The sequence below is a fragment of the Podarcis tiliguerta genome (assembly GCF_965153285.1).
Source record: "Podarcis tiliguerta genome assembly, chromosome: 3".
Lineage (NCBI taxonomy): Eukaryota > Metazoa > Chordata > Lepidosauria > Squamata > Lacertidae > Podarcis > Podarcis tiliguerta.
The window spans coordinates 61,732,010-61,748,086 of NC_139536.1; the positions used below are offsets into that span (position 1 = coordinate 61,732,010).

Below are 16,077 nucleotides of genomic sequence, written 5' to 3' on the forward strand. Positions count from 1 at the left end.
GTCGCTCCCCTCCTTCCCTCCCGCGTCCAGGAGGCACGTGCCACCTGTCTTCCCCGCTCCGCCTCTCAGCAGCAGAACTCTGAAGAGGAGCACGTGTCAAAGGCTTCTCCTGTTGAACTTCTGCCTGTCTGACGAGGGAGGAGGGGGCTCCTCGTTGCCCAGCCGCGAGCTTCTGCCCTCAAGCTCTTTCCCCTCAGGACCTTCGCTTCGCCGCCCCCCCCCCCCCCGGCTCTCCTCAGGGCTCCTCACCCAGGTCGCGCTCTCTTCCTCCTCCTTCTTCTCCCGCGCTTTCCTCAGCCCTCGAGGCCCGCTGACTCCGCGGGGGCGGGGTGACGCCGGGCGCCCGCCCCGTCCAATGAGCAGGCGCGGCGCCTGGCGGAGGCGCCAGGAGGCTGCTGCCTCGGCCAGCTCAGTCCCACAGCTTAGCGGTCGGCTGAGGTGCGCGCCTGGCGCAGGTTCAGCGGGCGACGAGGATGCGCCGCTGGCCGCTGCTGCTGCTCCTCTTGTGGGGGCTGCCCGCCGTGCCCGGGCGCCACTACCCGCACAGCGCCGTGCTGGACGGGGCGTCCCGCTACCGGCTCTCGTGGGCTGCGCAGGGCAGCTCCATCGCCTTCCGCCTGGAGGTGCGCGCGGCGGGCTACGTGGGCTTCGGCTTCTCGCCCACGGGAGGCATGGCTTCGGCGGACATCGTGCTGGGCGGCTTGGACGCTGGGAAGCCCTACCTGCAGGTGAGGCGGACGGGCGCCTTGGACAGCGCTGGGGGGGGGGCAGAGTACGATCTGATCAGGGGCGGGGGTCCGGCTCACAAGTGCATTAGGGGAGAGGGAAGGAGAAGAAGGGCTGGCTCCCTCCTCCAGGACCAGGGGTCCAGGCTCCAGCTGCTCAGTGGAATGGGCAGCCGTGCACTCTGTGCATGCTCAGAGCACGAGGGTCCATTATAAAGCGGCTGGTGCAGTGAAGGGCAACAACGGGACAGCCCCCAAATCGCGACCGTTTGGGGCAAGGGGCAAAATGGGATCTCATGCTTGCTTCTCCTGAATAGTCATTACTGTCATGCCATTACTACTTCTATTATCATTTTCGATTTATATACGGTCCTTCATCAAAAGATCTCGGTTCACAAAAAACAAACCTGGTGCCAAGGGATAGGTTTCGAAAAACCTCCTTACGCGTTTTCCGTGAACTTGCTGGGTTGTAAAAAGAATTAATATGAGGAAACATTCAAACATGTATTGGAGTTATTCTGGCATGTGTGGGGCGTGTGTTTTTATGGGGAGGGTGTGTGCCAGCAATCCTATGCGAGACAGAGAGTAGTAGAAGACTTAAAAGCGTTTTTAAAAATTTGACCTATTTTATGAATAGCCTTATCTCCCAGGTTAGAAGCCTAGTGCTGAAGTTGGTTCTGAATTCGGCAGGTTTGAGGGTTGATCCCTGGGCAAGACTTGGGTCCATCTAAGACCCTTCTAAGGTGAGCAGATTGGAGGAAAAGGCAATGACATACAAGTAATTTTCTGCCTCTCATCTGTCTGTTTTTCACCTGGCATTGACAGAGCACTCATAGTATGTAAATCTGTGTTCAGTTGAGTTTAAAGGTGAGAGTGCTTAGGATTGCAGCCCTAAGTTTTAGCATTATTAATGATGACAAGCCCCAATGTTCACCTGACTGTGTTCACACTTCATGTGCACAGATTCAGGAATTAATATTATTAGTAATAGAACATTGAATATTTGTCCCCTTGTAGGGATGGGCGAATCTGGAGATTTTTGTTTCTCCTCAGTTTCTCATTTTTTCACTCTCTTCAGTTCATCAGATTTCTACATCAGTTTGCAGTTACATAAAAGAACAAACCTTGACAAGCAGGACTTCTGCAAAGGGAGGTTTTGTGTCACACACCTTTTAATAATAATAATAATAATAATAATAATAATAATAATAATTTATTATTTATACTCCGCCCATCTGGCTGGGCTTCCCCAGCCACTCTGGGCGGCTTCCAAAAGAATATTAAAATACTATGATACATCAAACATTAAAAGCTTCCCTAAAGAGGGCTGCCTTCAGATGTCTTCTAAAAGTCTGGTAGTTGTTGTTCTCTTTGACATCTGGTGGGAGGGCGTTCCACAGGGAGGGCGCCACTACTGAGAAGGCCCTCTGCCTGGTTCCCTGTAACTTGGCTTCTCGCAGTGAGGGAACTGCCAGAAGGCCTTCGGTGCTGGACCTCAGTGTCCGGGTAGAACGATGGGGGTGGAGATGCTCCTTCAGGTATACTGGACCGAGGCCGTTTTGGAATTCCTTTAGTGTGTCCACAAGTATTCAGTTGGGGGAGATCTGGTTGACATTATATACTTAGACTTCCAAAATGCTTTTGATAAAGTTCCTCACAAAAGGCTCATGAGTCAACTTAGCAGCCAGCCACATGACAAAAGATCGCAGGAACACAGGAAACTGCTTTATATCATCTAGCACAGATTAGTGACAATATAAAGGTTCGATTACCACAAAGTAGGCATTTATCTTTTTCCTTTAGTTATACTTATTTACTTATGTTTATATAAGTAAACAGAAGTGAATTATTATGTTTGCAGCATATTGGTGCACACAATATGGTGCTTTACATGGCTTTATTTATTTATTTTTTAAAAAAGGCCCTGCTCTCAAGAAACTTGCAATTCATATGCTCCATTAGATAAAACTGCTTTGCTTCCATCAAGGAAGATATAGATCAACATCTAGCTGATCGATCTGTGAAAGTTCATAGTGGAAGATCTGAACAGTGGAACTGAAGTGTTTTTACATAGTATTTATAAGAAAAACACACATATATACACAAACAAGCCAGAGCTTTCTTTTTTCACAGACTTACAAAAATTTAAAATGCCCCACCAGGAATTGATTTCCCACATCCCCACCCAAAAAAGAAAACATTTGCCAAGTACTAGAGATCAGGAAAACTTTTAAATAAAAAACATAAATAATTATCTCTCTGTGTGCTTCTTGATGTTACCTGGGGCTTTTGCTTCAGTATCTGGTATGATGAAACAGAACTTGAAAGATGCTTCTACTAACTCCTTGTAAATAGATCAATCAGGTTGAAGGGTGCAATTATGTTATGGAGACAAAAAAGAACTTTACAAAGGGTCCACACATTCTTTCAAAAACTGTGGTTGAGTGGAGAGGGGGCCTGGAATGATGCATTAGTGGCCGAGCATTCCAGGAGCTCAGAGATTAGAGTGGGAACCCAGCTCGAACTATTTGGAAAGTGCAAGACTTGTGTCTAAATAAGAGTGGTCTCTCAAGCATGCTTAATAGCTGTTCTATGAGGGGTGGGAAAAGAGTTTGAGAGTTGAGCTAAGGTGGCGGGGGGGGGGGGGGCGGAGAGAAAGAGAAAGAGAGAGAGCACTCACTAGAGACACATTTGTAGGCCAATGGTAGCAAAGTAGCTGCAGACGGGTGGAGCTATTATTATGAATACATTTAAGCATGGAAAAAGCACATGTACCTCAGTGCAGTGAAGCGAAGATACTTGATTGGTGCTGCCTCAGAGAAATTGCCCAGTCTGTCTGCGCTTGTAGTTATATTGCCACTGCATTATTGCCAAAGTGAGTTTCTCAGCAGATTACTTGCCATGAGAGTGCTCAAGGCAGCTCTAATTTTTGCATCTAGCTTTTTGAAAGACCCTCTCTTTTTTGCTCATGAATTGACACAGCTTGCATTTTCTTGCCTCCTCCATGGTCTCCACCCCATCTGGAATTGTGCATCCCCACCGCAGCCTGCAGTAGCTGTGAGATCCATTTTTGCAGAGGGTAATCCTTCTTTATGAATGCTTGTTTTGTGCATTGCAAACCCTTCTGTTGAATTCTTGCACAAAAATAGCCCTTACTTGAGGCATAAATCCTTTTGTGAATAGCTCTTCATTAATACTTGATAGCGCTGTGTTCATTATAACCCTTGCTTGTTAGCTGACACCCATAACGAAGAATATTTGTTTTATCAAATACAATCAGTTTTGAGATGTTACAGAGGAACAATCAGAATAGATTTTGAAAAGTGAGAAAATGGTGAACGGAACCATATTCTTCTTTTAAATGCACTCATGCCAACATAAACAAAGAAATGCTAAGAAAACAAATAGAAAAGCAGTAAGGGGAGATATGTCAGTGTGACACACACTTTATATGTCAGCTGGTGTTTGGCTGGAGGCATTTCAGTACGAAGCCTTCCTGTATTGACTTAACTATGGGGTGAGTTTGCAGTGTAAGAGCATTCACACTTGAGAAACCAGAACAAAAGAAAGTAGTTGGCATCTTGCTCCATATTTACTGGCCTTCCACACAGCAGACCTGCTTCTTCTCAACATGTGTTTAAATCTGCATTAATTCAACAACCATTTTGAAGAAGTGTGAGTACAGATAGAGGTTTTCCACATGGCTGAAACAAATTGTGAAGAAAGGACACCATTTCTGAAGTTGTATTCTTTTACCATGAGGTGTAGAAACAAGTGTTATTTTTAAGATAAAATCCCTCACACACACACACACCCTCTTCTCAGCTTTTCCACAGATATACAAAATACCTATAGCCCCGGTTGGGACCCTCTGCTATAATTAATCAAGCCCTGCTGGGGAAACCCAGCCAGAGGGGCAGGGTGTGGTCTCTGTTGTGTTAGGTTGTAAACCTGCATAATTCCCCAAAGCCAGGTTAAATGATAATAAAGGACTTGTCAGCCTGCCAATTCTAAATGGTTCCCCACCTAAAAATGCCTGAAGCAATTCTTTTTTTGGTTCTTTATTACATTTGAATCCTTCCAGTGAATCTCAGACTGACATTTTACCCTCACAACAAGTTAAGCTAAGAGCTTAACTTGTGCCAAATGTGAATGTGGACCTGGCACACTAGTCACTGTACTAGTCTGACTTGAGTGGTACAGAATGAAAACTCTCATCCATAATTTGCATTCACGTGGAACAAAATTTACATCTCACAAGCATAATGGCCCATATGCCCTGGTAGAATTGCATAATCAGGCTATCAAATAATCTTGTGACCCTTTGTGTCGGAGTGCCCCAGTTTAGTTGAACATATTATTCTCACTTCCTTTACTAATGGAAGGAGGCAACATATATTGCAGGTTGTCAAGTAGTTGGAGGGTATCTTCTCCATAAAAACACCTGTTCAAGGATAGAATGACAGCTGTGATTCCTCCCCCCGCCCAAGGTTCCTTGTGCAGCTCTGCTTACATTCTTCAAGGATAAAACAGGGCTTATTTACATATTTTTACTACATCCATAAGAAAGTACTCTCCTTGCCATTTTGTATAGCACTAATCAGAAACCATATCAACTGCAAATCCCTTTTGAGAGAGCGAGAGCAGGGTCAACAGCATGTGAGGAGCAATTCATCATCAATGCCTTCATCTGTAGGAAATTATATACCTCATCTTTTATGATCTGTAAAATCAACTTACCATGTGTTGCTTCAATTTCTAAATTACTTCCAGTGCATGAAAGACATCTAATTGTTTGACTACACCCACAAGCCAATAATTGCTTACGGTAGTTTTCTTAAAAAAAAGAAGTGCTGATTTTAGGCAGTATCGTTACTTCAAAACATGCTAAACTTTGTCATTATATAGTCTACATCCAGGATGAACAGCACATCACATGTGGTCAGTGGGGATCTAAAGCTCTCTTTACACAATGTTTTGAGCTGACATGGTTCTTGCCATTGACAGGGTAGCATCTATTACTTCAGAATAAGGAAGATGTCTCTGTTCATGCTCATAGTGGTACATAGCAGCAAGCACAAGTCCCAGAAGTCAGGATTCTAAGGTTTATGAGCAAGGCAAGAGGTCCATAAGCAAATAGAAGCTACGAAGATGTCCCAACAATTGACATTCCCCTCCTGCCAAGTTTTCAAAGATAAGGCAGGGCAAACTCTGTCATAAGACTGTCTTGTCCTGTGTGTCTGCCACAGGTACACATGTCTGCTCTGTCTGGGGGTGTGCATCTGATCTTACCTACAAAGGTGGTGCCTGGTCCACAATTGGGGGGATGGAAAGAACTAGCAAATCTACTTCCCCCTCTCTGTCCTCTAGAGCCAAAAGGGAAGGACCTCCTTCCTCCATCTCTGGGTGCCAACCTTCCAGCCCCCACCCCCACCCCACCCCACCCATCTTCCTATCCTTCCTGGGGTTGCCAAGCCACATCCTGATGGAGTCAAGGAGTCATTATCATAGTTCTTCTCATATATCTTTGCCAATGTGGTAAGGGCAGACTACATTTATATACAGTGTTCATGGTTGCCACTGTGATGCGGAGCCACACAGTGCCACATCATAGGCGGAGAATAACTCCTCACACAAAGCTGCTATGATGATCATGATAATAGAGTAATTCAAGGTAACATGTAAACTCAGAATATTTTGCCTCATAGGAGGTACGGGAGGCAGGCGAGTGAACTGACTGAATGTCAATATCTTTGTTGATCTGTTACATGAGTTATCTTTTGTGGACTGGAAATGTTTGTCCACTAATATATACTGGTTTTCTTGGAGATGGATACCTTGGCTTATCCACCCAAATTGTTTGTGTTTAGTTTCTGTTTTTTTATTTGGTCTGTTGTCTGCCCCACCCCTTTTCTTTTACATGTATCTCTAATAAAATTCTTTTTTAAGAAGAAAGAAAGAACTGCTGGAAAAATGCGTCCGAAAGCATAGTAGCTACAGCTTACTCAACACCTCATTTTGGAGTGTGGTCCTGGCCAACTCACTCTGAGCAAAATAGGAAACAAATGCACAAATGCCCCCACAAGCTAAGAAGAGAAAATTAGATGACATTGTTGTCCTGGTCTCTTAGACTATGGAAGGTTTTTGTGAATTAGCATCAGAGAATTTTAAGTCAGTCACAGGACTTATGGTGACATAGAGAGGAGTCAGAAAGCCAGCTGTACATTATGACAAAGAATTCAGAGGGGAAGAGGTTAATGACACTATAATGCAGCTTATGCATTATATCATATGTCTGCTAACATTGAGAAGTAGGATAATCTTCCCTCAGAAAAACATTAAAATATTCCTGTGGGTTGGCACATACAAAGTGTACAGCAATATCATATTCCTATTTAATATTTGTCTGTCTGTCTGTCTGTCTGTCTGTCTGTCTCTCTCTCTCTCATACACACACACACACACACACACACACAATAACTTGGTTATGAATAACTTCCTTCCATATGTAGACTAGGAAGTAGGTTCCAAGGAAATAGAAAGAACTAAGAACATAGGTTTAGGATTGGGGTATTAGATTGTTCATTAATGCAGACACTTTATTCCTAGATTTTAAAACATGAAACAAAAGAGGGCTTTGAAATAGATACACTTTAACAAAAAACTTTTAAAAGTTAGTTTATACATTCTACGAATGTAAAGTAAAACCATAATGGATACACTTCTAACCCACAAGTGCAATGCAAAGAAGTATCATCTGTACAATATGTTTTACGTTGATCTTTTAATGTAACTATTTTGATTACAATGTATTTCATGTTTTCCTGGTGACAATGTTGGGGAAATTTGCTTTGTTTTCTTTTTCTGCTCTTTCCTTCCCTCTTTTGTAAGGTGCGCAGATGAAAATATATGCATACAGTTATAAAATATATTCTGGTGGCTGAATTCTGATGTTTTCCTGTTTGCTAATATAAAATACTTTCTTAGAAAATTACAACTTACACTTCTTTCCCAGAAAACTCAAAAGGTTGTTGAGTTCAGATTATTTAAAGCAAAACAAAAAAAGTAACAGCAGGATAATGTTCTGGTTTCTTTCTTCAACAGGATTATTTTACAAATGCAGACAGAACATTGAAAAAAGACTCTCAGCAGGACTACCATCTGGAGTATGCCATGGAAAATAGTACCCATACGATACTAGCTTTCAGCCGGCAACTTCACACGTGTGACCCCAATGACAAGAGTATAACAGTAAGTAGTTGACGATCAATCTGACTCAGAGAGAGGGGAGTAAGACTTAAATCATGAATGAAGAGATAAAACAGTCTGCCAAAAAAAAAGCAAGCCATTTGTGAGCTTCACATTCTTGGATCAATTAGCTATTATGCTATGCTAGGGTTGCCATATTTTAAAATGTGAAAATCCGGACAGAAAAGTTGTTGAGCTTTTTTTCTCTCACTGAAAAGCTCTATGCCTAATAGAAGTTTGTTTAATTACAGATTCTGGTGGCAGCACCTGAATAATTAACTCATCAGAATACAGTGGTACCTCGGGTTACAAACACCTCAGGTTACAAACACTTTGGGTTACAGATTCCGCTAACCCAGAAGTAGTACCTTGGGTAAAGAACTTTACCTCAGGATGAGAACAGAAATCGTGCACCGGCAGCACGGACGCAGCGTGAGACCCCATTAGCTAAAGTGGTACCTCAGGTTAAGAATGGTTTCAGCTTAAAAACGGACCTTCGGAACGGTTTAAGTACGTAACCAGAGGTACCACTGTATCTCAATTCCACAAGGAGGCATTGCCTGAAGTACAGAACAGTTTAGGATAGGTGAAATGAATGTTCTTGGATTTTTAAAATTTAAAATATAGACTGCTTTTTTGATCATATATAGGCTGTATAAAAAGCAGACAAAACTATTTTAAACAGCAAATTTAAACAAAAAATGAAGTGCAGAGTGATAGAACTACAAAAAGACTAAAATGCAGCTATCAATCCCTTACTTAAGAATCTTTCTGGACTATCTCTCACCAACCCTAGCCAGGTGGCGGGGACTGACGAGAGTTGTAGTCTAAAATATATGAAGGGTATCATTAGGAAAGGCTGTTATAGGTGGGCAGATTCATCTGGTAAGCCGCCATGATCAGCTGAGACATCTTCTTGCATACTTAATCAGTAAAGTTTTTCTTTTTCCTTTCTAGGAAAGCACAGTGAGGGTGATATGGGCATACCATGACAAAGACTTTAGAGAAGGAGTTCAAAATTACCATGGTTCAAATCGAGGGACAAAGAGTCTTCGTTTATTGAACCCAGAGAAGACTGCTATTATCGCTCCCTCCTTGCCGTATTTTGACTTGACAAACCAAGGCGTAAGTTTCTTTGGGTTTTGCTTTTATTAAGGATCAGGGTAAGATGGGTGGAACTGGTAGCTACCTGTACAGGGAGCAGAAATCAGATACTTTTATATTATATTTGCCTTTCCTTTTCCTTTTATTAAGACAGGTGCCTATACCAGACAAAGATACAACATATTGGTGCCAAATGTTTAAGATACCTACACTACATGAAAAGCATCATGTGATACAGGTATGCCATTAAGATAAATATATGTATGTATTTATAAGATAGCACTTTTTGCTAAGGCTTTCTTTTTTGTACACACATTTTAAAAACAGTGAAGATCCTTGAAATATAGGATCATATTTTCAGCATCTAAAAATCTGAACTGCTGCATTAACTTTAGTTCTGTTTTATGTCCTGCCTTGGTTATGTTGATTTACTGTAGAGAAGTTTAAGGAAAAAAGGGCTTTGGTTGGTCATCCATGCATGTTTGTGTGTGGGGAGAGAATTACTATCAACCCATAAATGGTTTTCCCTAATTTGGATAGAAACATGATTATTTGAAAGTTCCCTTGAAATGGGATTTGATTAGGAGTACTGGAATGTATTTTTTAATGTATTTTAAATCTTTGTTGGAAGCTACCCGGAGTGGCTGGGAAAACCCAGCCAGATGGACGGGGTATAAATAATAAATGATGATGATGATGAAACAGCTCCCCCTTCCACCCCCCAAATAAAAGCCATTTTGGTTAAGTTTAAGAAATACTGGTTTTGAACATCAGCTGTTTTAATACTGCTGGATATACTTGTGCTTTTTCAGTTGATACGATGGAATTCCAAGACTTGCTGTGCTTGTTCATTAATGTTCAGGATCTCGTGCCAACATTTATGACTGTTTAGCATGATACAAACATGCTGAGGCAAATGTATAGGATCTAGGCAGGTAGTTTGGCGTACAGTAAGTCTGCAATGTACACATATTTTACTTGGGTGCATTCAGGTTTATGTGCTTGGCAAAACAATTTTACCTAATTAAAAAGGGTGTTGAAAGGAGGCAGGCATCCAGGGGAAAAGACTTTGGCAATCCCACCTGCCATGGAACCCAATGTGTTTTGACTATACGCGATTTTGGCTTTAGGCATGATTCCCAGAACATAACCCCCATGTAAATTGCGGGCTTACTGTAATCTCTGAATCACATTGTGCAAAGATGGCTTTATGTAACTCCACAGTTTTTGTGAGGAGTGGTGGGTTTACCAAAGAAGTTATAAGATTACAGAAAGACTTCTTATTCTGAACTTCTTAATCTGCTACTTTTATTTTGAAAGTAAATGCCTATCCAGCTAAATATGTTACATAAATCAAAAAGTTCATATGAGTTACAAAATTTTACAAATCTTGAGACCCAAGGTATATGCAATTTTCTTAAGGGAGCCAACAACACTTATTTATGCCTGCAAACATGTCTTGTGGCTAGATGTGCACTTGCATCATGCTTTAGTTTGCTTAAGTTGCAGGACTCCACAGATGCCAGAGGCACAATTCCATGCATTTGATGTTTGCCTATATATAGTACTAATGTCCTGAGTGTTCTAAAATAAAATAAAAAACCCAGCCTATGCATTATGTATACCACTCAAGGCTTTCTTAAATACTAGCTCCCATGTAATGAAAATTAAGATTCTCAAGTCCTTCACTAAAACTATTAAATAGCTACTATCGAAAATATTGTGTGTGCCTCTCTTGTTGTTTTCTTGGGTATCTGTTTTATTTAAATGAATATATGAAGATTACAAATTGTATACTTTTTATAGATATTGAAGAAGGGAGTATCCTCTGTTAGACAGAAATCTAAGGGGGGGGGGACTACTGTTTTGCCCTTCATATGCCAACTGAAGATGGTATAAGGGGCTCTTATATGGCTGGCACAAATACCTTTTGTGATAGAGGAAGATTTTTATTTCTCCATTCTTAGATACAGACTTCATTTTGATCCTGGTACCTAGATAATAAACAGATATCAGGAGTATATGTTAACAAGGACACACATTTTTAATATGCAACCACAAATTATGAAGTACCACAGTTTCACATTAGTTCACATGATTAAAGTATTAAGACGCAGCTGAATGAGTTGGAAACTGTTTCTCCTGTATATTTCAACACCTGTTCAGTCTCAAGTTAGCGGGTGGGGGGAAGGATGGGTAGAACTAGCCCACCTCACAATCTGCCATGCTGCTGGTGGGGGAATTCTGGCACCAGCACATGAGCCATGGCAGCAAGAAGTGTGCCCTATACTCTTTCCCCAATGGCACGTGGATTGGAAGCTACCGCTAGTGGTATCCCTGTGGGCAGAAGTCTATGGAAAAAGCCTGAAACAGGGTGTTTTGGGAATTGATTGGCACACAGATTGGTTCCAGTGATGGGGCTGTGGATGCAGCTGTGACCTACTGTGTTTCATCAATGCCAGCCACTTCCAGGCAGAGGTTCTGATTGCTCTGTAAGATCACTGTAGTTGGTAATTTAAGGAGATTCCACCTCATCCAAGTTGCAAACTTCTTCTGAACCTGGCTAGGTAGAAGGGGTGGGGGAGAGAATTTGAGATGCCGATCAGAAACACAATTCAGTTTTATGGCCAGTAACTACAACCAGCTGTCATGGCTAAAAAAGTTGACCTCCTAAGTTCAAAAAAATTGCACCGGTCTTTCACCAAGTTTACATCATTTACTGTAATTTGTACCCACCTAGTTTTGACAAGTTTCTTAAATCAACAGATGTCATGAGTGGCCTTTGACTTGTGTGCTTGACCTTTTAACCATCCTAACTGCAACTTCCAGATGAGGGTCTGGACATAGTAGGTGTTCTTCATAATTTCCAGAGGAATCATTTCTTTATTTCAACCTTCCATTTTGTACCCCTTCTAACCCGATTTAACCCCATCAACATTATCCTGTAGCAGGAGGCTATGCATGTAAGGACATAGATGGCTATCACAAGCACATGTGATACTATTGGCAACCTATTGGGACAGTCACTTGGGCTAGTCACTGTCTCTCAGTCCAGTCTGCCCTACAGGACTATTGTGAGAATAAAATGGGAAGAGAAAAAAACATGCATACCACCTTGAGCTCCAGGAAGGAAACATGGGGTATAAATGTAATAAATAAATCCCAGATAGGACTGGGGGAAATCCCTGTTTGAAGCTCTGAGAAGCCACATTCATTTAGTATTGAGAAGTGGTCTGACATGGTATATGACAGCTTTGTATGCTGGTAGGCTATTCAACTGTTCACAGAAGCCATGTTCGTGAATGACACCAAATTATTTGGGGGTTTGTGCAAAAAGCTCCAAAAGGAACACCTTAAACTGGCTGAAAGGCAACAGAATGGCAAAAGAGATTCAGTGTAAATTCTTTTGTTCCAGATTAGCAGTAAAGCACATGAAAACAGTGTGAAAATGAGTAGCAAATCTATTGATGGGTGGCAAGAGAAGCAGATAGACCTGTTCTGTTGCATTTTTATTTGTTTTGTATTTACTGTTGACCTGTTCTATTGTATTTTTTATCTGTTTTTATGTTTGTTGTAAACTGCTCCCAAAACTTCCTCATTGGGTTGCATATAAATACTTTTAAATAGAGGCAGGCAGGCAGGCAGTGCAAAATTCTGTGCCTCTGACAGGGGCCAAGAACAAGTTGCCAAAATATTTTATCTGCCCTGGAACAGGCTAGCAGATGCTACTTAAACATAATTTTTAGATTCATAGTAGAGTCTCATTAAAAAGAGACTCTCAAAAATCTTGTTACCATGGGTAACTAGGCTTTTAGACACAGGAACGTATTAGTAATGCCAAATCCAACAGCGTGCAAAACACAAAGGGGCTCCAGTTTGAGAGCATGATTGATCGGAAGCCAAAGGGGCAGCCACAGCATTTGATACTTAATGGGAGCACTGTTTCTTATCTTGAATGATAGACAGTACCTACTTATTATTCTGTGGCCTGCCCTGCATCTTGCTTGATGCAAATTGCATCACTTTTTCCCCCCTGAAAAGGACACCCCCCCAAAAAAAAAGTGATGTGAAGTTTTGCATTCTAAGCATTTGCTACCTGTTCAAAGCTCTCACAGCTCCATAAAATCAAGTTGTCTGTAAAATGTTCAGCTGAATATCACAAATCTTTCTTATTTGTTTATGGGTCCTTTGATCTGATGGATTTTCTCTTTGTTGCAAGCTTGGCTATGCCTTTTAAACTTCCAAGATTATTTATTTATTTTGACTTACAACCCACTTTATCCTCAAAGGCTCAAAGTAACTAAGAACACTGAAGATGATCAACAGCTGAAGGTTCTAAAAACATTTAAAAAGATTATGCTCAAGATGGATTCTGATTCTTTCACAGTAAATTTATAGGGTGATATCTAAGTCAGGCTAGACCCATTGAAATAAATTGATTCCAGTAACTTAAGTCCATTGAGTTGAATGAGCATTGTGACCCTATGGCAGATGTGAGGTGTAGGGGTCTGAGAAGTGGCCCAGAACCCAGGCAGCTGATATAATGGCCTCCGGTCCAGGGGCAGGGATGACAATCAATCAACCAATCTATCATTTTATTTGTATGTCACGATTCCAAAGTTAAAACCATGCTCAAATTGCCTTACAACATACTTTTAAGATTACCTTAACTACAAGCATAGAAAAAGTAATCATAAACAATCAACAAAGCATCAAAAAGTGCACAACCAAATTGAACAATTTCCACATAAATCATAAGATCAGAATAAAGATGCAAAAATAGCATTAACAGCAGCAACAGAACCTCACAACAGCACCCTCCCAGATCACAGTCTTTAAGGTGGAAAAAGGTTTGCAAGGCAGGGAGCAAGTCTTGCAGGCTGCAGAGTCAAGATGGTGTCTGGCCTCTTCAGCAGACCCAACATCTCCTAGGATCACTGGCAGTGTGAAGATCTGCTAGAGGATCCTGCTGCAGGACCCTCTAGAAGACCTCAGGATCTAGTGGGCAAGGCAGAACACTTTCATATGACTTAATTACATTCCTACTTTCAGTTGACCAAATCTTCGAAATCCTTTTTGAGAGATGAGATTAATGTTGAGTGAGTATCATTTTTTCACTTGCCCAAATTTTGGACGAATAGTTGTTAAAAGTACATACGCATGCACACAGCTTACAGCTGCAACTTCAAAAGAAGAAAAGCAAACAAAAGGGGGGGGGGAGAGATGGGAAATTATAATAAGCAAAGTTCCATGTCTTTCTGATGTCACCCTGGAAAAGGGTCTGGCTTCCATGTGTACGTTCAGCCATCTGAAGTTTTCTTTTTTGTTGTTTAATGACAAATTCCTGATTTTTTGTTTGTTTGCATACTGTGCTTGTGAGCCTTTCTAAATCTGATACCCGTTCCAGCCAACATTTTAAATGCTACATTAATTTTTTTTAAAATCCTATTCAGTATGCCCTATTAGTATTTAGTAACACAGAATATATGGAACGCTGTGACATTCACCCTGTTTCTGCCGTTATTTTGTATGTATGCTTCCCAGAAGGTACAACAAAGTACTTCAAAAGCTATTATAAAGCATAGATGGAATGTTTATTTTGCTTAGACAGGGGCAGTTGTTGAATAGCTAGAGGCTTGTCCACACTTCTGCTTTGCCCTGGGAAATCCCAATCTTTGCTGCCAAATCGGAGAAAACATTAATCAGGTTTTCTGCAGATTGACATTTGCTCCAATTCAGCACAAAAGAGCGGGTTTTCGCAGGAAAATCTCTTGCACTCATGCTTTCTAGGCATGGGACAACTGGGACGAGCCCTGGGTGAGTGATGGCAGAAGGAAGCAACCAGGCTTCTTTTTTTCTAATGCCGTAATCACAAAACAATCTGGAAATTAAAAATTGCAGTTGATTTGGATTCTTACTACACATACTTAAGTCCAGCATTGATTGATTGATTGATTGATTGATTTAGAAATATATCCTATATATCCTTTGTGCCTGCTCCTTTTCAGCCCTACCTATGTTGGAAGCGTGACATCAGTTGGGCCAGGGCCAAGGAGGTTTCCTCAGTGTGGTGGAGGCATCCAATGTCTGATCTCCCTCTCTTGTTAGACCTCTTTCTCCGTTCTTGTACAGGGAAATTTCATGCTTCCTGTGAGCCCTGGGAAATCCCACCAAGGACCATTGGATTGTAAGGTTAATTAGTTAAATATAATATGACAATAGGATCTATAGAGAGAGGAAGAGGGAGAGAGAGATTAAAACAGTTTTGGAATCTGTCTAATGCTGAATAACAGTTCAAACCAAATCTCTCCCTAGAAAGCTTGTCATGCAAAACAAATAACTAGACATCTGGCTGTTTTCTTGTTTCTCATTTTGCAGTTATGTAAAGGACTGTAATTTCGATGAACTGGCCAGCCACAAAGAACATTGTTTCTCTTTACTGCCAGTAAGCAGTGTTTATTTCAACCCAAAAGGAACAATTTCTGGTAAAATGTTGCATAAATGTGCCTTTGGGAAAGTCTCTGACATGTTATTTCACAATCTCTTTGAAGAGGGAAAGACAAAATAGTTGTGGCACATACAATATTTTGTTCTGAGAATTGTATTGATTTATAACAGTGTGGAGCATAGAGCCCTACTAATACTTATGCTTTATATTGGTTTTAAATATGGGGGGGGCATCAAAAGATAAATTTTACCAATGGGGAGACATAAACATCATGATGAAAATGTGCACCTGAAGCTCCACTGGCTACACACACACACACACACACACACACACACACACACGGGTATCTTAAAAGATGGCCCCTGGTCCCCAATGAAATATATTTTGTTCTTTTCATATGGATGCTCCTATAGTTCCCCCCCCCCATGCCTTAAGCATCCACCCAGATGCTCTCCCATTGATACAGATATGATTGTGTGGCTGCAGTATGCATAAAAGAACCTAGTCAGAACTAGTATCACACGTAATTTTGAGATGTCTTATAGGGAAGAA

General features: G+C 41.4%; 1 protein-coding gene across 1 annotated transcript in view; it reads left to right on the top strand.

Annotated features, from left to right (window-relative positions):
• The first annotated feature begins 342 nt into the window (after window positions 1-342).
• Window positions 343-16,077, top strand: part of MOXD1 (monooxygenase DBH like 1) — a 34,098-nt gene continuing 18,363 nt past the window's right edge. Inside the window, exons 1-4 of the mRNA XM_083435012.1 lie at window positions 343-728; window positions 7,830-7,976; window positions 8,931-9,098; window positions 9,232-9,315. Of these exons, the coding sequence (XP_083291138.1) occupies window positions 474-728; window positions 7,830-7,976; window positions 8,931-9,098; window positions 9,232-9,315 (654 nt within the window). The 5' untranslated portion in view covers window positions 343-473. The remainder of the gene's footprint in view (window positions 729-7,829; window positions 7,977-8,930; window positions 9,099-9,231; window positions 9,316-16,077) is intronic.